The sequence below is a fragment of the Hydra vulgaris genome, chromosome 03 (genome assembly GCF_038396675.1).
Source record: "Hydra vulgaris chromosome 03, alternate assembly HydraT2T_AEP".
Taxonomy (NCBI): Eukaryota; Metazoa; Cnidaria; class Hydrozoa; order Anthoathecata; family Hydridae; genus Hydra; species Hydra vulgaris.
In genome coordinates, this window is record NC_088922.1 from 36,855,395 (window position 1) to 36,879,679 (window position 24,285).

At 28.7% G+C, this 24,285-nt stretch overlaps 3 protein-coding genes and 1 long non-coding RNA gene across 5 annotated transcripts in view; 3 read left to right on the forward strand and 1 right to left on the reverse strand.

Moving 5' to 3' along the window:
• The window catches only part of LOC100215626 (transient receptor potential cation channel subfamily A member 1 homolog), a 115,418-nt gene extending 112,018 nt beyond the window's left edge, over positions 1-3,400 (reverse strand). Inside the window, exon 1 of the mRNA XM_065793090.1 lies at positions 3,099-3,400. Within this exon, the coding sequence (XP_065649162.1) occupies positions 3,099-3,113 (15 nt within the window). The 5' untranslated portion in view covers positions 3,114-3,400. The remainder of the gene's footprint in view (positions 1-3,098) is intronic.
• Positions 3,401-12,332: 8,932 nt separating this feature from the next.
• Positions 12,333-16,620, forward strand: LOC136077722 (uncharacterized). 2 transcript variants are annotated; one of them, XR_010637216.1, is made up of 3 exons: positions 12,333-12,416; positions 15,770-15,997; positions 16,341-16,620. It is a non-coding gene; the product is annotated as an uncharacterized LOC136077722 (long non-coding RNA). The 2 variants fall into 2 exon arrangements; XR_010637215.1 differs by lacking the exon at positions 12,333-12,416 and having other exon boundaries at positions 15,703-15,997.
• A 3,157-nt stretch (positions 16,621-19,777) lies between these two features.
• On the forward strand, positions 19,778-20,804 carry LOC136078652 (uncharacterized). The gene is made up of 2 exons (XM_065794435.1): positions 19,778-19,834; positions 19,887-20,804. Exons 1-2 carry the CDS (start codon positions 19,778-19,780, stop codon positions 20,802-20,804), a joined length of 975 nt encoding a protein of 324 aa, XP_065650507.1.
• A 276-nt stretch (positions 20,805-21,080) lies between these two features.
• LOC136078653 (uncharacterized) lies at positions 21,081-22,859 on the forward strand. The gene has a single exon (XM_065794436.1). It carries the CDS (start codon positions 21,081-21,083, stop codon positions 22,857-22,859), a length of 1,779 nt encoding a protein of 592 aa, XP_065650508.1.
• Positions 22,860-24,285: the final 1,426 nt, after the last annotated feature.

The following is a 24,285-nucleotide window of genomic DNA, read 5'->3' on the forward strand; positions in this document are numbered from 1 at the left end:
TCCGCACCTACAAAACTGTAATCTGTATCTTCAATATCTTGCTCGCTGTCAGACTTGCCTGTTTCTCTTGAAGTTAGGTGGTATCTCTTAAGAAACTATCAGCACTGGGTGGTTTGTACTAGGGCAACAGGCAACAAAAAATAGGTCGCAATGAAAAATCCAATACTTACAAACAACAAATAAAACAACGCAACCAATGACGTAAAAAAAAAAAGTACAAATGATTATTAAAAACCATGTATATTATGTTGAAAAAATGCGCTATAACATTATCAAAGTACTCAATTATGGATTATGGATATACAATACAATTTTTAACGCTATACAACTAACGCTAACAGGATTGCAAATAAGCAACGTTTATAGGGGAAGGTTGCATAAGTTGAGCATGTTAACAGGGTATTGTTTTTTGAAGCGGAAATGTTATAATATTTATTTTTATTTTTACATATTATTATAATTTAGTCTTTCCTCTTAAAGAATATAAATGAATAGTTCATTAAAAAAAAATTTCTAATCTCTAAAAATTTATTTTAACACACCCATTCATCTCATTTAAGGAAACCAGTTTCCAATGATTGAGCTTTTTTTAAACTCAAAATAACAAAAAAAAAAATCACAAAATAAAAAAATAAAAAAAATGGTATCTTTAAGGACTATGCTTATGTAAAAAGTAATTATTTCAACCATAAAGAAAAAGAAAAAAAATCTTTCCAATCTCTAAAAGGGTTTGCAATACTAATTTTTGAAAACGTATAATCTTAAGCAACTTTACCAAGTACTATCATAATTTAAATAGCATGACAACAGCTTATGTATTATCTTAAATAACCCATGGCATTAGCAGTAGACAAGCATAAAGGCGAGTTCCACTCATCCGTTTTTGTACGAGAACGAGAAAGGAAAGGAAAAAACAATCATGTGAGCATGCGCAATATAAGTTTTAACTTATCCGAAAGAAAACTGCACATGCTCACGTGATTATTTTTCCGCTCCCTTTCCCGTTCCCGTAGAAAAACGGATGAGTGGAAACTCACCTTAAGATAATGAAGAAATAATAAATTTTTGATGATCTTGTTTCATTCTGATATAATTACAAAATATTGAATAATAAAAAATCATAACAGGAATGGTAAATTTTTTTAACAATAAAACAATGAAAGGATTTAACTATACAATCAAGAAATTAAGATAAATAATACCGCCGAATTTGTATAAATATACTTAATCGAATAAAATTCGCAAAAAAATTAGTAGTCTACCCGTATAAAAGGTTATACCATCTTAGGATGGTATAACACAAAAAGGTTATACCATCTTAGGATGGTATAACCTTTTTTACGGGTAGACTTAGCTCATCTTATGCAACCTTCCCCTACAACCCTTACAACTTTAAAACCACGCTATGGTATGATAAAATGATTTTTCCTTAAATATATTTTTAAATTGTTAAAAAAAAAAGTTATGGAGTTTAGTATGTGCTTTTATAACTTTTTTGCTTTTCTTTTTTTTTCTTTTCTCACGCGGATTTGCCCATATATAGTTCTTTTTAATAAGTTGCAAATGAATATATTTCTGTATATACTGGTGCACTATGGGAAAATATGTTATGTGGTAATAAAATATCATTCAATATAAGTGTGAAAATTTCTGCCTTCAAATTTATATAATTAGTTATATGTGCTATGCTACAGGGTTTTTGTTTGGCTTTTTTAGCGACAACTAACTGACAACTCAAGCTACTGCTACTTTTACGTTGTTGATCATAAAAAACGTCGTTCATATATGAATGCGCCTCGAATTATTCATTTAGACATTTCTTTGCCTGTTGCCCTAGTATAAACCACCCTGTGCTGGTAGTTTCTACTTTTCTTAAGAGATATCACCTAACTTCAAGAGAAACAGGCCAGTCTGACAGCGAGCAAGATTTGAAGATACAAATTACAGTTTTGCAGGTGCGGATGAAAAAACGTCATGCTTCTGTAACCAAAAATACGTCAACTTCTAATATATATTCAGAAACCAAGATCTTACCAAGTCAAATGCTGAGCTTCTAATATTCAGGCTTAAATAATGGAATTTTTTTTTTTTTTTAAGTTGGTATAGGCTTTTTATTCTTTGTTTCTTGATTATTTAATATGTGAATAATCCCTTTATGTCTTATTTATGCCATATTTTTATTACTATTTATTTATGCAAAAAGTTATTTTGTTGTCTCGTTTTTTTTCGCTAGTAAAAAAAATTTTTTTTAAAGAATAACCTAATAATAAAAAAAACTTTTTTGATTTTTGAAATATCTAATTTTGAAAAATAACAAACAATAATGGAGGTTTACACTCTTTTTTTCATATTGTATTAAATTAAAAGACAGGTAAAAAAAAAACGCTTTCATCGTTTTTCATTTTTCCATTTAATTTCAATTTTTTACCCATTTCCACTTTTAGAATAAAATAAGTAAAAGTTTTTCCTCACCTTTGAGGAATTCTAAAAAGATTAAAGTGTTTAACAACACCGTACCGTTTAATATAGACAATAAATTTTGCGCATGCTACTCTAATTGTTTGTATATGCTCTACAAAATGTATCGCATACAGCCTTTTGTTAAAAAAAAACAAAAGGACACTTATCTGGTGGAATAAAATTTTCCGGACACCTTAAAAAATTTTATGTTTACATTATTTTATGTTGACATAAAGCAATTTTTTAGCAACAAGTGACCACTTGATTATGTCACTTGAGTTAGGCGTTAATGAGAGCAACGTAGTTTTTCGTCAATTATGGCAAGTAATTGCAATTTAGTAATTTAACAATGTTTTTAATGAAAAATTCTAAAGTTTATGTCAACAGTTTTTTTCAACCTTAACAGATGTCGACAATTTTTTTTAACCTTAGCAGATGTTAACAGTTCTTGTATTATTAAATTTATTAAATCTCGAAAAATATATTGAATATTGTATATAAAACATTATATTTTTCAATGTAAAATAATTAATTTTTATTTATTATGGCTAGATTATAAGACATTAAACTCCAATATAAATAAAAATGAAAAAAAAAAAAAAAGTAATGGTAATAAAAAAATATTAAATTTCCCAAACCTCGTAAATGTTCATATTAGTTGAAATTAGTTGAACGCCTCTATTTATAATAACAAACGTCTCTATTTATAATAACAAATAACACTACAAAGACCTTTCAAAGGTTATAACCATAAAAAGATTTAGCATTTAAAATTGCTAAATAAAGAACTAATGAATACCACTGAACAACTTTGTAATATAAAATAGTGTGAATAATTAAGACGCAATTAACAGACTATAACATTTAAAAAAAAAAGTTCTATTTTCTGCATTTTAAAAATTCCTACAAGATCAATCATACTTCAAATTTTTTAGCTAACTGACATTGGGTATAAATTTAAAAATGTAAAAACAAAGCTACCCAGTGGGCACACGAGGTCGATCCAACGTTGGATTTATGTTGGATTATGTTAGGCGACATCGACAAAGTAACGTTATTTTTCATTAGAATTACAACGTTATAATAATGTTGGTTACACTAACGTTATTTTTTATCAGAGTAACACCGTTCTAATAACGTTGACTACACTAACGTAATTTTTATCGGAGTTACAGAAGCTATACTTATATTTTATATTTTTTTCAATGAGAATTTTGTCTATAATTCGACAAGGTAAATATTTAGTTGATTAAAATATATATATATTTCCTCTTAAGATATCAAGCTAAATAGCAAAACTTTATTAGCATTAACTGTTGCAATGAACTTTTTTAAATTGATTTATATAATCTGTTTGTTTGAATTAAAACAAAATATTTTTGTTATTTTATATTGAATTCCAGATTAATTGAGTTTATATATGGAAAAGACTGATATTATTTGAAAAGGTTACATGTTTTTGATAATATAATTTTGTACTTGTAAATATTCTAGCATCTTAGTGGTGCTAAAGCTGAGGTTAACCTCAGCTTTATAAATATTGACAATGAAAATGAAATATTGACAATGAAAGTAAAACTAATTAGTTTTACTTTCATTGTCAATATTTCCAGTAAACACTTGTTCAGATGAAAAAGCAGGAGCAAAAACTTTTAATATCTTTCTTGCAAGTTTACAAAGCAAATGCTTTAAAATTTCCATTTTTTTTTTAATTATACAAGTATATATAGTAGAACTTATAGCAGAACTTATATATAGTTGAACTTACATATAGTAGAACTTATAGTAAAACTTATATATAGTAGAACTTATAGTACTTCGATATAGTATAACTTTTAGTAGAACGTATATATAGTAGAACTTATAGTAGAACTTATAGTCAAACCATATCAGCGGGGGAGCCACATCGGCCATATGGCCTGGGCCTCCGATTTTGTTGGGGCCTCACATTTTTAAAAAACATTTTTTTAAACACCAAAATAAACATCAAAATAATAATTCTAAATTTCTAATTACTCTAAATAATTTAACTTAAAGTTAACTAAAGTTAATAAATTTATTTCTTTTTCATAATTACAAATTTCTAAACCTAAATCCGACATGATAAAGATTACGTCGCGTAATGATGCAATTTACCCACCGTCGGGCGCGCTTGATCAAATTGATAAAAGTCAATCGTTTTTATCTCGTACGAGTCTGACTTATTGAGTCTCGTATGACTTATTGTTCTGCTTTTAGTAGCTTTATTTTTTTACTTCTTTTTTAGTTTTATTTCATCAAACGGGATTAAATCAATTTGTTTTGAACTGTTTCTTATCCTTTTGTTCAAACTGATATATTGCGACTTTGTACGTTACGTTTTGTACGTTAACCTTTGTAACTTTGAGAAAAGTAATATTTTTTAATTTTTTAAACATAATTCAATATATAAATTTGTATAAGTTTGATACATGTATAAGTTTACTATGTTTTCAAATTTCAATATTTTTCAGGTAACGTTAAAATGAAGAGAAAATTTTATAGTGGTGCAAGTAAAAGATGGCGGAAAAAAGAGTTGGCCGAAAAAGCATGCACCAACTCAAAGAAAATATAATCGTTTTTAAAAAAATCACAAAATACAGTTCATATTGAACCAGCAAACCAACCTCAAAGTGTGAGTGACAGTAGTAATATTGAAAACGAAGTTGTTCCAATTGCAGAAGACCCAAATTCGGAACAACAACCAGCAGAAAGTTTAAACATTGTAAACCAGGAACAGGTTGAACCCGAAATCTCATTTCCATTTTTCCATTCAACTTCAATTTTTTTACCCATTTCCACTATTAGAATAAAATAAGTAAAAGTTTTTCTTCACCCGAGGAATTCTAAAAAAATTAAAGTGTATGGAACCAGAGAAAACAGCTCAGACTCATCAAGACAATCCGGTCAATTTTATTGACATTGGGATTATCAACAAGAGCAATTCTAGTCAAGTGAAGTCTTTTCTTAGGATTACTTGCTTTGAAATTCCAAATAATATTGTTCAAGACTCTAATCATTGTGCATTTCCCTATCGTTTATTAAACAAAACTCTTGCAAATGGAGAAACATGCAAAAGAGACTGGTTGTGCTGGAGTTTTAAAAAACAATCTTTGTATTGTGTACCTTGTTTTCTTTTGAACAAAAATGCTGCAAATGTGTAATTTTTTTCTGGTTGTGCTGGACGGAGCATTAGTAGAGGTTGGAGAAGATTTAAAGATCGTATACAGTCGCACGAAAATTCAATTTACCATAAAGAAAACTATGTTGTATGGAAATCTGCTAGTAGAGCAGCATTATGTGAAACTTCAGTTGATAGTTAACTTTTATCTGAACTCAAGACTGAAACTGAAAATTGGAAAAAACTATTCCAAACTATTCTAGATGTTTTTTGTTTTTTTTTCTGAACGTGGATTTGATTGTATTTTGATGTCGTCTATCTGGATGAAACTAATCACAATGATTCATCAGACAAATATAATTATCGAAGCACGTCATGCTACTCTTGATGTTGAAAAGGATGACATTGAAAAGCTATGTAAGAACATTCAAAGGTTGCGTGAACAATTTGATAAGATTTTAACCAAGTCAAAATTTAATGCAAGAAATACTGGTGTTACATGTGAGTTTTTAACTAATAGTCATTTGCCAAGTCAAGATGATGCCGAACTGTATTTTAAAATCAATGTATATTTTGTCATTATTGACTCGATTCATTCTGGCCTCACGCTACGAATTCAGTCGTTACAAGAAATTTGTAAATTTTTTGGATTTCTATGACATTTTAAAAATTTGAATGACGAAGATCTTGTATTGGCTGCTCAACATTTCACCACAAATATGACAAAGAAATCTCACAAGAACTTGAAAATGAGGTTTTATTTCTTAAAAGAATCTATAGTGTGAATTTTAAACTAGACTGCACACCAAAAAAGTTGCTGGAAGAAATTTTTGGACTTGGTCTTTCAGGTGACCTTCCAAACATTACAATTGCATAACGCATTTTTATCAGTTTGCCTGCATCGACGGCTTCGGGCGAACGCACATTTAATGTTTTAAAACAGATAAAAAGTTATCATCGTTCAATTATGGGGCAGGAACGGTTGAATGGACTTGCTATGCTGAATATAAATTATGGTATTGCGCGAAAACTGGATTTTTCATATATAATTGCTGCATTATTAGAACAAAAAGAAAGATAGGCATTTGTGAAAATTAAATAAAACTAATTCATTCTGTTTTATATACATTTCTTTAAATTTCATTTTCAAAATATATAGTGATTTGCAAATAATTACCTATTAAAAAAAAAAACAATGAATAAAAATCAATGAATAACTATTTATGTATACATATATATATATATATGTATATATATATATATATATATGTATATATATATATATATATATATATATATATATATATATATATATATATATATATATATATATATATATATATATATATATATATATATCATTAGCCATAGTCGGTTGACAACAACAAAAGGAATTTTGCATTCACGACAGAAGTATGCACTCATTCTGTGATTTTCAGAAGAGTTATTAGATCTGTATCCAAATTTCCTTTTTTTGTTTACGATCTATGTTTTTTAGATGGTTGTTTAATGTTCTGTTATGATTTAAAATTATTTTCAAAACTACTGCAAAATTGCAGTTTGATTGTTCTTCTTAAGCAAAAGTTTAACCAGTTGCAATAACAATATAAGAATCAATTAAAAGAAGTATTGTTATTATACATCTTTAAAACCTAACCATTGTAATAAAAACTAATAGCCAGTTCAGTCAAAAATTATTTGTAACTTTCTAAATGCCAAGTTTCGTGATGAGAGAAACAATGTTGCATTTAGGATACACCGTAGTATTTCAAGTCACCATGCTACTTGAAAGTCCAAAGCTTATTTGATTACCGAATCAATCTCACTAGCATCTGCAAGAGATGAATTTTTTATTATACGAAGTTTTAACACGTAAACTTTTTAGCGTTTCTCGACGACAAGACCAATATGGACAATACGGTCTTCTACGAGTTCCCGCGTCCTTCTAATTTTTAATATTGATCATGTAAATTTTTATTATATTTCTTTATTTTATATTTTATATTGGATTACTTTTTTTTTTTTAATGTAAAATAAAAAAAAAAGTTTTCCAACTGACGTATTGGCTTTGATAGACAAAATGTTGTGATGTACTTTGATTTGATTACTCAGCATTTTCCAGTTGTCCTCCAGGTAATGATTCCATTATTTTATATTGGATTACTTCCAATATAAAATAGAAGAAGAAGACATCGATTTCCGTCTGATCCATAAGTGGCAAGATAGCTCAGTTGGTTAACTCAGCGCTTGAGTAGTATATTCAGCACGCAAAAATGTTAGTCATAGGCGGGTGCTACTTTGGATTAGTCTTTATGACTACTAGTGGCTGATCCTATGTTAAGCCAACTAAATGGTGGGTATATAAAATCATTATATGAAAAAATACAGCTTTAAATTCAAAAAAAAAAAATTAAAGATTAAATTAATAAAACAAATTAAAATTAGTTTAATCAAAAATTTAAAAATTAACTTTTGCATCTAAATAGAAAGAAAATGATTTTTAATTCTTTTTTTCTTTTTTTGTTTACTATTTTTTGTTTTTTGTTTAGTTCTTCTATCAAAACTTTACAAATACGTTATTGTTGTATAAAATATAATATAGAACATTTTCAGTAAAATAATTTAGCACAAATAGCGATATTTGTGTATACTTAATTTATAATTGATAGCAAAAGAGTCACATATAATAAGCTATTTGATAATCGAAACACATATGTAATTATATATGTTTATATATGTGTGTGTGACGGATCCAGGGGGATGAGGGGCAGAGTTGTTAACAAGGTCAAAATTAACAAAGCCAAGGCCACATGTTACAAGGCCAGGACTATGGCCCAAGAGTTTTAAGTTCAAATCCAAAAATAAGATTTTTAAGGTCTAGGCTGTCGCAAACATTTTCAAGACCAAAGACTTAAATTTTTGCTATATAAAAAAAAAAAAATCTTCTATCAATCACAGATAGATATATATATATATATATATATATATATATATATATATATATATATATATATATATACACTTTGGAACGAGTTTTTTTTAATAATATTTTCAGAGAGTTTATATATATATATATATATATATATATATATATATATATATATATATATATATATATATATATATATATATATATATATATATATATATATATGAGGAGTTCATTTCGCTCCCATGTTTTTTTGATTATAGCCTTTTTGTTGGTGATTTTATTACAATGATCTTTTTACCAAACTCGCCATTCTTTTAAAGAACCATCCCCACCATGGACTTCTTGCTAAATTGCAATCGACTGATCCACCTTGCAGTAAATACAAATGTTTTAACATTATCACTTTTTACGAGTGAGGATGTGTATCTTTTTGAAATTATTTCCTTTATTCTCGCATGCCTAATATATGTGGGTAGAAATAAAAAGTGAGGAGAGGAATTTTAGTTCAGATCTAATAAAAGGGGCCCTAAAATCAAAGACGTATTATCACAGAGAATGTAAAGGATAAACCAAGAACTATCATAATTAAATTGCTGAATTATAAAGACAAAGAGAACATTTTGAAACACGCAAAGATGCTTAAAGGAACAGGCATTTTTATCAATGAAGATTTTTCATACGAAACAAACAAAATAAGACGCGAATTAAGAGATAAAATAAAGATTGCGCGTAATGTTGGAAAATATGCCGTTATAGAGTACGACAAGCTAATAGTAAAAGAGTTTAATCTGCAGGCTAAATAAGTAATTATTTTTTTAATTTTTTATAATTATTAATTTATTTTTATTTATATCTTAAATGGAGGAACGCCTTGAATTTAAATTTTCTTTTGATAATTTTAGTGGTAATGACACCGATACAAATTGTTTCGACAAATTTAGTTTTGAAAGTAAATACTACACTATTTGGGAATCTGCACAATATTAAAAAAAAAATAAAGAAGCATTTTCAATATTAAATATTAACATCCGAAGTCTAAATAAAAATTTTGAAAACTTTAAACTTTTCTTGGATGAAATAAAGCATAATTTTAGCATTATTTTTATAACAGAAACGTGGTGCAAATATGATGAACAAAATTTACATTTTGAATTAATTAATTACACGTCAATTCATCAACTGCGAAGAAAATATTTTGGCGGAGGCGTAAGTATTTTTGTTCACAATTCAATTAACTTTGTCCCACGTAATGAACTATGCGTTAATGAAACAGATTGTGTGTCATTATGCATTGAAATTGGTAATAAAAACACAAAAAACATAATAATTAATACTACTTATAGGAATCCAGCTGGCAATTTAAAAGTGTTTAAAACTTTTAATTGCATTTTTAACTAAAGTCAATAAAGAACGAAAGCATGTAACATAGTCGGAGATATCAATTTGGACTTGATGAGACATGCTTCAAATAACGTTAAATATTTTATAGATACTCTTCTTCAACATATTCCAACAATAAATAAGCCAACCAGAATAACTAAAAACTCTTCTACATTACTAGATAAAATAATCACCAACAATTTTTATAAAAACTCTATTTATACTGGTATAATTAAGACAGACTTATCAGACCATTTTGCTACTTTTCTAATTACTAAAAATATTACAATTAACAATAAACAAATATTACAATTAACAATAAGTCTTCAAAAACTATTATATAAAAGAGACAGATCAATAAAAACTCCTTACAATAATTCCAAGACCTTTTAAAATATATAATTGATTGGGACCTTATACTAAAATCAAGTGAGGCAAACAATGCCTACGAACTATGTCTTCGTCATTTTTGTAATCAGTACGAAAATGCGTTTCCTGAGAAAAAAATTGTTATAAATACCAAGCCACTCCTATGTCCTTGGATGTCTAAGGGCTTACTAAAATCCTCAAAAAAAAAAAAAGTTGTATGAAAAGTTCTTTAAAAATAAAACTTAAAAAAATGAAACAAACTATAAACATTATAAAAATATATTTGAAAAAACTAAAAAAACGCCAAAAAACTTTATTCCTCAAAGTTGTCAGAAAAAACTAACGGAAACACTAAAAAGACATGGAGGGTAATTAAAGAAATTATTGGCAATTCAAAAGATTATGAAAAAAATAATCTGCCAAAAGTAATTTTAGTAGATGGTAAATTTATATACGATAAAACAATAATTGCCGAAAATTTGAAGAACTTCTTTCTTAATATTGGGCCTAACTTAGCTGAAAAAATTCCGTCAAGTTCTTCTTCATATGATTTATATTTAAAAACCTATGATAAAGTAATGGATGAATCTAGACTAGATATTTATGAGTTGCGATCTGCTCTAGATTCTTAAAAGCAACGCTAGTACAGGTTTTGATCAAATTAGCGTGCATGTTGTAAAAGCAGTTTTTAATATTATAGAATCCTCTCTATATCACATTTTTGAAATTTCTATTAAATCATTTCTATTACTGTTCAAGAAAAACTAAAAATTGCACGAGTCTCACCTATTTTTAAATCTGGTGATGATACAAATATTTCAAATTACAGACCAATATCGGTTCCGCCATGCTTTTCTAAGTTACTCGAACGCATATTGTATAATAGGCTTAAGAGCTACTTAACGGTCAACAACATGTTGTTCAACAAACAATTTGGTTTTTAAAAAAATCATTCAACCGATCACGCTTTGACCGAGCTAATAACCTATATAACAAATGCCTTCAATGATGATTGTTTGACATTGGGAGTTTTTATTGATCTGTCTAAAGCCTTTGACACCGTAAACCATGTCATTCTTCTTAAAAAACTTGAACATTATGGAATTAAAAACAATAACTTACTCTGGTTTAAAGAATATTTATCAAGCAGAAAACAGTTTATACAATATGAAACAGACCGTTATTATTTTCACTTTATATAAATGATTAATCTTTTACATCAAACTTATTAAGTTTTATTTTATTTGCGGATGACTCCAACCTGTTTTATTCACATAGGGATATTAAAACGCTTTTTACAGTGGTTAATGAAAAGTTAAACAAAGTAAACGAATGGTTTACATGTAATAAACTATCGCTTAACGTAAAAAAACTTAGTATATATTATTTCATAAACAAAATAAAATAGATAATCTTCCCCTAAAATAACCTGATCTGATCTGTAAACTTCTTAGGTGTTATTTTAGATAAAAATTTATTTTGGAAGACTCATATAAGCTCCCTGGAAAGAACACATTCAAGAAATATTGCAATAATGTATAAAGCAAAACCATTCTTAAACATTAGGTCTTTAAAAGTTTATATTTTTCTTTTATACATAGTTATTTAACTCACGGAAATATTGTATGGGCAAGCACAAATTACACAAAGTTGAAAAAAATTTATTCAAAATAAAAACATTCTTGCAGCATTGTATTTGGAGCAACAAGAAATGTGCCTTGCGTGCCACTTCTAAGTAAGCTTGGATCATTTAACGTGTACAAAATTACCCATCAAGCAAACGACGTCATGTCGACGTCTTAGGTTGGTTGAAATGTTAACGTCAGAACTTTCAACGTCTATTCCACGTTGATTTGTAGTTGATAAACTAACGTTGAAGAAAAAGTCGTTGTTTCAACGTCTTATCGAGGTGGAAATCTCAACGTCAGAATTTTCAACGTTTATTCCACGTTGATTTTTTGTTGTTGATTTAATCAACGTTAAATCAACATGTCTTTTTATTTTCGTTTTGATATCGAGACAAATAAGACTTCTTATTTAAAATAAAGATGGCTCACAGAAATGTGCTATTTTTAATTATATTTTATTTGAAAGTGGTAATATTTACAATATTACATATGTATTTTTCAATTATGGGTAATAATTAAAGATTTTTTAGTTTATAATTTTCGTTTTTTATTCTCCTGGTAGGAAGTAAAAATGCTTCAATTTTAATATTATTAGTAATGATTATTGAAAAGAATTCTCTTTTTCTTACGAAACATTGTTTTACACAGCTTTAATTACAAAAATACATTTTTTTGTTTTGTGTAGCTAATTAGTTACAAAAGTAAACTGGGTGTTATTTTAAGGTTTTTTTTTTATGTTCCATTTGTATTTGGAAAGGGTGGTTGAATTTTGTAGTTTTCTGTTTACGAATGAGTTTTGTGGTTTGCCCATCTCTTTTTCCATTCTCCTTCTGATAGTCCAATATATACTTTTGTTTGGGGCTGACACTATACATTTGTAAATTACAAATTTACAAATTTATACATTTAAGACTCTGCTTACAACTTTAAGGTTTAAAAAAAATATGTAGTTATTTTTATTTAATCTCGCATACAAACTTATATAGCTCTGAAATCATTCATCGAGCACTGTTGAATATATGCACGTAAATTTTTTACTTATATTTAAATATATATATATATATATATATATACATATATATAAATATATATATTCATACATACATACATACATACATACATACATGCATACATACATACATACATACATACATACATACATACATACATACACATATATATATATATATATATATATATATATATATATATATATATATATATATATATATATATATTAAAATTTTATAAAAAAAAAATAATATTTAGTAGAACAATAACAATTTTATTCCCAATATTGCAAAAACGCTATATAAAATATATTCCTGGCTAACCTGATAATAATATATTTGTTTATAGAAATAAAAGTATTCAGTTGTTATGTCATCACAGATTACATAATGGAGAAAAATGAATAAAATAGTAATTGATTTATTTACTGAGACAGATAATACAACAAAAATAAATAAACAACAAATAATTGTTTCAGTTATAGAGTTGTTTCAGAAGAATCAATTGAGGAAGAAGTTAAAGGTGTCGAAGAAACAGATTTTGACTCAGATTCCATTTTTGATTTGGGTAGTTCTGATTCTGATTCTTGTGTCTTGAATCATGGAAACGTATAGATATATATGTTTCTATGATTCAAGACACAAGAATCAGAATCAGACATTATAGATGACATAGACAAAACAATAAATGGAAATCTACGTGAAAAATTAGCAGAATGGGTTGTTGTGAACAAAACTTTGCATTCTGCATTGAATCAAATTCTTTTTATTTTGAGAAACAATGGCCATGCGAAGCTTCCAAAAGACGTAAAGACATTATTAAAAACTCCATGTAACATTCCTCTGCAGAATAAGTGTGTTGGCGATTACATTTATTATCATTTGGAAACTAATATTTTAAAACATTTAAGTAAATTTCCAGATCTGGAGAAAATTGAATTAGTTGTGAATGTTGATGGGATACCATTATTTAAAAGTACTTCAGTCGCTTTATGGTCCATGCTTTGTTCATTTTCAACCATTTGCTGTAGCTATTTCCTGTGGCAAGAGCAAACCTTCCTCTGAAGAGAGCTTTATGTTTGATTTTGTAAACAAATTATCAATTTTATTACAAAATGGAATCAAAACTCCTGGCAAACATTATTATGTTGTATATGCTATGCATTTTAGTGAAGCTGCACCGAGCAGTGAACATCTTAGGAATGAATAATAAGTTAAAAAGAGTTTAGCAGAGTGAGATAAAAGTACAAAAGGACAGATGTCCAGTGGAAAACAAAGTGCCTCAAAGTAGAAAAATACTAAAATATTAATAAGTAAAATGTTGTGAAAACAAACAATAACAATAATAGTCGAGATACGTAAGAGTCATTTACTGTTGTTCTATTAAATTGTCGTTAGTGTCCAGCGTAAGTGCGATGTGTAGACAGTATCAGTGATGGAGCAGAATTATTTGTTTGGTCTGTATTATTAGGGTGGTAAACATACATTATCGATATAGCTTTCGCCTGAGACCGGCATCCCAAAAGAAGTTCCACTCTGGGTCTACACCAGGGTATCTTGTTAAGGTATCCCATTAGGTATCCCATTATCCCAAAAAGACTATTCTCAGAGTATTCTGTCAGGGCGATTGCCACAGACTTCTGAATTGACACTGGGACCAGAGGACACTTAGTGTGGCTCAGTACAACTTGCATACAAAGAGTTGTGAACTGTTTTGAGTCTTATAGATGTGTATGTAATGTAGACAGTCAATGAAGTGTTCTTGTGTGTGTCTACTGTAATAGAATGTCTTGATGGTATGAGTTGTTAGTATAAAATTGGTTGAAAGTCATTAAAACTGGTGTAATGTAAGCTAGACGTGAATACTAGAAGTCCAATAACATGTGTTTTAAAAATAACAAACTATTGCAACTTGATAATCTAGAAAATTTAAATAGGATTACACCAATATAGTAACAATAACTTGTATATTTAGTTAATAAACTAAGTCTGTATATATATATTACAACTCGTAATCTAAGATTATATGGAATTTTGTATTTTGTATAAGTTATAAGATTAACTGTAAATATGTCATGTGACTGTAATGTTACCAGGAGTATCTGAAGTGGAGTAGAATTATTTGTTTTCTAAAACAGTTAGCAGGTAGGCTGTATGTATAGCATCGCTGACTTTTTGTCATATACAGTGAATATTTAATAATAAAAGATAATGGTAGGTTTCTTTGCCAAATCATTTGTGAGTTTCAGCTGTCCTTCAACTTGCTGTTGTTTTGTATGCAACATATTCATTCAAGTATATCATTTAATATTGCATATATTATATATATATATATATATATATATATATATATATATATATATATACATACATATAATATAGTATATATTATGTATACATATAATATAGTATATATTATGTATACATATATATATGTAATATATACTATAATATATGTATTATATATATGTAATATATACTATAATATATGTGTATATATATATATATATATATATATATATATATATATATGTATATATATATATATATATACATACATATAATATAGTATATATTATGTATACATATAATATAGTATATATTATGTATACATATATATATGTAATATATACTATAATATATGTATTATATATATGTAATATATACTATAATATATGTGTATATATATATATATATATATATATATATATATATATACACATATATTATAGTATATATTACATATATATAATACATATATTATAGTATATATTACATATATATATATATATATATATATATATATATATGATAGTTATATTTATAAAGTACTTTCTGTTTTCAAACTCAGGATTTCGACATATAGTATTATGGAGGTTGGCCTAAATAACTTTACAAATAAGCGAAATATCTAAAAAGTTAGACACAATGGAACCAGAATGCAAGATGATGAAGGAGATATATTAATACAATTTGATGATATAAACGATGATGATGATTAATACAATTTGATGATATAGACGCTTTATATGAGTTTGATAGAAAACTTGGAGCTGACAAAAGAGTTTTCAAAAAGTTTGTAAGTTATTTTTCATGAAATTACCAATGGAAGGGTTAAATGTTTACGAAGCAATAATTGATAGCTATAATTTTAAGTGTTGAAAATTGGAAAAGATGTTGATCTATATATTTTTATATATTTATATTTCTTTTTAATGGCTGCCTGTTGAAAATAAATAAATTTAGTTGAATTCACAAAAAATAGATATAAAAACTCAAAAATTAAAATATATTAGTTTACATTAAAATTGTAAACTTCATGTATTCTTATGAAATAATGTAAATTGAAGATATTCTTTCCTCCTTTCAATACAATTTTATTCACTTGACCAAATTTGAATGTTTTTGCATTTATTTTTTAGAATCGATGAAGCGCTGTGAGGCTAAGGCAACAGACAAAGAAACTAGATCATTTAAAGCCTCTTGCCTAAAGTATGCACCTTATCGTTTGAATGAAGGTAAAAGGAAATCTGACAACCCCGAAATAGACGATGAAGTTCACGAATGTGATAAAGAAAAAAATCAAGATGATTTCGTAGTAGACGCTGACGTTGAGTCAAATGAAAGCGGAAGTAGTTTCGAAAAAGAAAAATAAATTATCTCCTTTGTAAAAAATTTTAACAAATACATTTTAGTAAATTTTTTAAAGTGTTATGTTTCAACGTTGCTTTTTTGACGTTGAAGCGATGTAGATATTAGAACGTCAATTTCTTGTTTCCAAATCAACGCTTAAATCAACGTTTATAAATCAACATCAGTTCAATGTTAATTTATTGACGTTGAATCAATATAGATATTTCAACGTCGATTTCTTGTTTCCAAATCAACGTTTGTAATTCAACGTCAGTACAACGTTAATTTATTGACGTTGAATCAATGTTGATATTTCAACGTCGATATTTTGTTTCCATTTTAACGCTAAAATCAACGTCAATAAATCAACGCGTTATCAACGTTGAATCAACGTTGAAATGCTTGCTGGGTAATATATATTTAGTCTTACAATTCATGTATAAAATAAAACACGAACTATCTCCAACAATATTTAATCAATATTTTAGTAAAATAAGCCATAAATACCCCACCAGATTTTCCGAAAACAAATTTGCAACTCCAAAATTTAATCTAAAAATATGTTCTAATTCCATTCGGTATCGGGGACTTTTTTTATGAAAAAGTTGTAAACAGATTGTTCATAATAAAAAACAAACACTTCCGCAATTCAAAGCTAATATCATTTAGTAAATATGGATTTTAATATTCTAAATATTGCCAGTCTTTTTTTAGAATTTATCAAAATAAATTTATAATGGTACATTAACTTTAACAACTTTAACATGTTAACACCAAAAAACTAAAAATAAGAAGAAACTCAACTATTATTATTATGAATATCAATCTCTTTATAACACTTCTTTAAAAATGTTTACTTTTGAATATTTAGTCTTAAAGTTTAAAAAGTTTTATTTTTTTGTTTTACTTCATCTAAACATGCAGTATCTTTTTGTAAATTATCTTATATTTATTTTATTTTTGACACTTTTGTATATTTTATGTTGTTGCGGATGGAATTTTATTCATTTTATTATAAAACGACAGTACGAGGCAATATGTAAGTGTGTATGTATATACAGACGTATATATTTATTCATTTTATATCTTTCTTAACTAAGTTTACGTTTAGTTTTTTAATACTTTTTTGTTTCTTAACTTCTTATGCTTGACGTTTTGTAAAGATTTTTTAATATTTTACGGACTTGTAAGTTGCGATTGTAGTGGGGCTCGGTGATAAGGCTAATTGATGCCTTCTTCTTGCTCCAGTCATTTTCTTTTGTTATATTTGTACGTTGTATATATTCTTAACGGCGAAATAACTGAAACTAATACTAAGAAACGAGTGGGTGAAATTTTTTTATTAAATCTAATTTCAATTTATCTTAGCCTATAGTTAAACTTTGAAAATGAAAACTTATTCTTTTTACAGAACACGCATAAAACAATTTAATTCTAGTGTGGCTTGCGGTCAAATGCGCGTTTTTAAGAAGCTGTTTTATCATAATTTCCAAGGAGCTTTAATAAACAGGAGACGGTGTCACGTGACTTTTTTGAACCCTCCTTTAAAAAAGGCCGCCATCTTGGTTAAAAACTTAATTAAAACCAAGTCAAAAGAGTTGAAAACCGAAATAAATATTTTAAATTCAAATGTTTTTGGGGTTTCAAAAAATCCTTTGTTGCCTCAATTTTGAAAATAAAATTTCTTTTGAAAATTTTCTTTAAATACGAAAAAAATCTCTCGGCTACTTCTATTAAAGATAGACTATTGACAATATCATCGCGCGTATTTATAAATACGCACGTTGTCAGTGCTAATTAACAGTGACAAGGAATTTTATCTTTTTTGAACCATTGTTGATCTGAGTTACGTTTTGACCCTCCTCTGCATTGAAAACAAGCCTTTTAGTGTGACCAATGTAGTTCTACTTGTTAACACAATTTAGATAATAATCGAAATGTTCTGGATTATTGGGCGATTTTCTTTATCCATATTCTATAGTGTCTTGCATATATCTCTAAAATCTGTTGACATGTATTTCAATTGATTTTCGAGATATATCCAAGTCGGTATGAGATGAAGCTTACTATCTATTTGGTTCCGATTGAAATCTCCATGAAAATCATATTGTAAACCCTAGGCTCCTTTAACTGATCGTCTTATTACTGGCTTTTAAAAACAGTTCTTCAATGTTAATAAACTTCTTGAATGGTGGTTGTTCGAATCGATCTTTTATTGCATTAATAATTGTGTCAAGAGCTTTAAAATATATTGGCTTAAAATAATCATCTATCATTATAATGTCTGGGTAATAGGAATTGCTTGTTTGTTCTTCGTAACCAATGACATATTGAAAAATGGAATAATTCAACTTTTTTTGTTGCCTTGACAATGTAGGTTTTTTAATTGATTTGATTGAATTTGCTGCTTTCTTTACCACCGCAAAAAACAAATGGAAGTCGTCATCATTTCTTATATATTATATTTTATCAATTACTAAATATGCAGATTTTCTTCCACTGGTCGCTTTTGAATACTGCTCTCGTGCTTGGGGTCCCTTTAAAATAATTACATCTTGAACTTTTTGAATCAAAACAACTGGCAACAAAGAGGGCTTAGCATTAATTATTCTCCAGTCAGTTTGAACATCATATTTTCCGCTGTAAGATATAGTTGCTCCTTCTGACTCTAATGAGTCACTTTGAAATTCATTCTTCAAGGAAACCCAGCTTCAGGGAAATTGTTTGAGACCCCCACAGTCCATTGAATCACACATATTGAGTGCAATAAATTACACATATTGAGTGCAGAAAAAATGCAAAAACTCAAATATTTGATAACTGCTCGGGTCTTGGTAGAGGCAAGGCGGCTTATTTGTCTAAAAAAAGTAGCGCTTTTATTTTGAAATTGACAACTAATGTCTCGTTTGCTTCAACTTCTTCAACAACCAAGTTTCTCACCCATGGAAAGCGCCCTGGTCAATTTGTCCTCTTTGCCCCTATTTCGAAGGCCTTGTGTATACATATATAATAAGAGAAAGATTGATCAATCTGAGTTTTTTAAATATAAATAAAAATTTTAAATATAATTTGAGTTTTTAAAAAATATATAACGGGTGATGCGGAAGTTATCGGACAAATCCTTATTTCATTATTTGAGCATAATAATTAGTTTTTGTGTTTTTATGCGTAGGCATAAACGTTCTATAAAATATAAACTTTATTATTTGAAACACAATTATTTAAAATGAGGTTAAATTCAGCTGAACGAGAATCTTTTCGAAAGCGACTAAAAATATTTTTTGTAAATAAACCTAATATAAAAAAAAAAAAAAATCGTAAATCATTTTGAAAAGGAAGGATTAGCTCGAAGTACAATATATGATAACCTAAAAAGACTTGAAACTGTTCAATCGTTTTCTGATAGAAAGCACCCTGGTCGTCCGACATCCTGGACTAGAGAAAAGAAAGCCGATTTAACGAAACTTGTCAACAATCGAAAAGGGGTCAGTCAGAGAAAAATAGGTATTAAATTTAGTGTAAATCAATCGACAATTGGTCGTCAGTTAAAAAAAATGAATATTAAATATAGAAAACGTGAAAAGACTCCAAAATACACTATAGAACAACAAATAAAGGCAAAGAAAAGAAGCAGGAAACTAGTTAACCAACTCTATAACACAAAATCGCTTCTAGTCATCGATGACGAAAAATACTTTTGTTTTGCAGGGAACAACATGCCTGGAAATTCTGGATACTACACAAACAACAAAAAGACATGCCCAGAAAGTGTTCGTTTTTTAGGTAAAGATAAATTTCCAAAAAAATTATTAATATGGATAGCCATATCTGACCGTGGTCTGTCCGAGCCATTGTTTCGCACTTCCAAGGCTGTAGCGATCAATTCATCAATCTATATTAATGAATGTTTAGAAAAACGACTTCTTCCATTTATTCACAAGTATCATGGAGACTTTAACTACTTATTTTGGCCAGATTTAGCAAGTTCTCATTATTCTAAAGATTCTCTAAATTGGATGGACCAATATGTCTATTACGTTGATAAAGAATCTAATCCCCCAAATGTGCCGCAAGCACGACCAATTGAAAATTTTTGGGGACATTTGGCACAGAAGGTTTACGAGGGAGATTGGCAAGCTTCAACAGAGCAAGTTTTGATTGATCGCATTAAACTAAAACTACAAGAAATTGATTTAAACTTTTTACAATCGCATATGAAAGGCATCAGAACAAGTTTATTTTTTTATTTATAAATAAGTTATTGACGTTTTTATTTTGTCCGATAACTTCCGCATCACCCGTTATATATCAGGGCCGACGACACCGGGGACGCTACCCCCACCTCCCCTACACATACTTTTTTTCTGTAGGACCTTTTTTTTTTTCTTTCAGAAATATCTAGATATAGAGGATATTTTTTTAGAAATTGACGATAGTATTCCTCCACTTTGAAACCCGTGTATGTCGTAGAAGAGATAACTACATTAGAAACCAATTTTGCACAATTGAACTCAGACTCCATTGAACAAATGTGGCGCGTTATTAAGCTTGGCAACAACTCAATTCTTCTCGGATGTATATATCGTCCACACGACCTAAATGACGAAATTCTCAAAAACTGTATAGCATCTATCAAAGCTTCGAAAGCTGCCGCCCAAAGGTTAGAGTGTGATTTCATTATAATCTATGGGGACTTTAATTTTAGCAACACATTTTATGAGTATATTGAGATTGGCGGTGGCGTGGCGACAACAGCGCACGTGCTAAATGAACGACCAGGAGACATGAAATTTCAAGATTGCTTAAACGAATGCCTACTCACACAATTGATCACCTTCAAAACATATCGTAGTAACAGATTTTCAGAGCCGAACAGTACTCTAGACCTAGTAATAACAGACAAACCAGATCTCTTGATAGAAATAAAAGAAGAAGACTCGTTCGGGGACACTCCAATGGGACAATCTCATGCTCTAATCACGGGTCGATTTGTTCTGAACGACAAGATAAAAGTACCACCAATCGTGCAGCGAAAGCGCTATATCTGGAGCAGAGCCGACTACGCTAATTTCTCGCTAAAATTAAGTTCAACAAATTGGAAAAGCCTATTCGAAAACTGCTCAGCTAACGAATGTTACAATCTATTCCTAGAAGTGTACGACGAACTAGCAACAGAACTCATTCCGTCGACTACCTTGCCCTTCAAGAAGAAACACGAACCATGGATAACAGACGAAGTTTTAAAAGCTATTAGAACAAAACAAGAACTTTGGAATAAATATATTGCCTCTGGTCGCCATACACATAAAGAGCTCAAAGACAAGCACAAAGAAGCATGCAGAAATGTAACCAAAACTTTGAGATTAGCAGTGTTAAAATATGAAGAGAACCTAGCTAATTTATATAAAAACGATCCTAAAAAGCTACACGTTCATATCAAAAACAAAACCAACTCAAAATATGTATTCAACTCCATAGAAACAATTGATGCAACAATTTCAACAGATCTTCAAATTATTTGCACAACCCTGAACAATTATTTCCAATCAGTATTTGTCAATGAGCCAGACGGACCTGTGCCGGAATTAGAACCCCGAACTGACAATAAATGTATATTAGACGAGAATATCTTTTCAATCAACGATATCCGTGCTCGACTCGCAAACCTAGACGAATCTAAATCTCTTGGTGTTGATAACGTTCACCCTCGTGTACTCAAACACTGCGCAGAAGCTTTCGCATTGCCACTAACATTAGTTTTCAAGAAATCTTTCTCAACCAGCACTATACCAGACCTGTGGAAAAAATCTAACGTCACGCCCATTTTCAAGAAAGGAAGCAAACTAAGAGCATCAAATTATAGACCAGTTTCTCTCACATCCATACCATGCAAAATATTCGAGAGTATATTACATGAAAAAATAATGCTACACTGTAACTTAAACGGTTTAATAAGCATAGCACAACACGGATTTGTTCAAAGAAAAAGCTGTTTGACTAATCTCCTCGAAACTCGCGACTTCCTCACAGAAGCTGCACACAAAAAGTATCCAGTCGATATGATTTACACTGATTTTGCAAAAGCATTTGATAAAGTCCCACATAATCGCCTATTGAGCAAATTGAAAGCATATGGCATCAGCGGGAAAGCACTAATGTGGATAAATGCTTGGCTTAACAATAGACAACAGCGGTTGTCATTGATACTCACTCAACTGCTAAAATATTCACATCAGATTGGAAAAAAGTTACAAGTGGCGTCCCTCAAGGAAGTGTCCTCGGCCCTCTCCTTTTCGTACTATTTATAAATGATCTGCCGAACAACATTACCAGCCAGTTCAAGCTCTACGCAGATGATAGTAAAATTATGAACATGATAAAATCGAATGAAGATATGCTAGCTTTACAATCAGACATTGATCAAGCCATAAAATGGTCTCACAAATGGTTGATGTTCTTTAATGTGGAAAAATGCAAAACAATGCATGTCGGTCGAGGTAACAGAAAATCTAATCAAGTCTATTCAATGACGAACACAGAAGGCACTCGTCGAAACCTGGAGGAAACTGAAACTGAACGAGATCTAGGTATTCTAATATCAAATGACCTCAAAGTCCGTGCCCAGGTAGAGTCTGCAGTCTCAGTAGCCTATTACAAATTGGGCCTACTAAAAGAAGTGTTCCGAAGCAGAAGCATTTATCTCTGGCGAACGCTTTACATCACATATGTGCGCCCACACCTGGAATTCGCTATTCAAGCATGGTCTCCTCACCTAAAAAAGGATATCAATATGCTTGAAAGAGTTCAGCGCAGAGCGACAAAAGTTTCCTCAATCAAACATCTCCCATATGAGCAACGCTTAAATATATTTAGAGTGACAACACTAGAAGAGAGAAGAGCTAGAGGAGATCTTATTGAACAGTTTAAAATTATAAATAAAATTGATGATGTTAACTTTTTTGTTCCTCAAAGGATCTCTAACAACGTACATTGCAGGAGGAGTCACAATAAACAGCTACACAGACAAATTGTCAGCGATTGCGAAGAGCGACATCACTTTTTTACTAATCGTGTCACACCGTCCTGGAATATGGTACCACAGGAAGCAATTGACACTCACTCGGTCAACTTATTCAAAAGTTTCCTATCATGATGGGCATCTTGTCTCGTTGACAATTAGCCCTACACATTAGTTAGTATAGAGATGCCTGGTGTTGCATCTCTTCGTCAAAATACTTTATAATCAATGATTGACTAATTTATAGTATTATTGAATTTGTAAAAACATAAAAAAAATATTATTGATTGTAAATTTATTGATTCTAAATAAAATCAAAATTAATATATATATATATATATATATATATATATATATATATATATATATATATATATATATATACATATATATATATATATATATATATATATATATATATATATATATATACATATATAAATATTTAAATATACATATATATATATTATATATATATATATGTATATAAATATATATATATATATATATATATATATACATATATATATATATATATATACATATATATATATATATATATATATATATATATACATATATATATATATATATATATATATATATATATATATATATATATATATATATATATATATATATATATATATATAGATATAGATATGTATATATATATATATATATATATATATATATATATATATATATATATATAT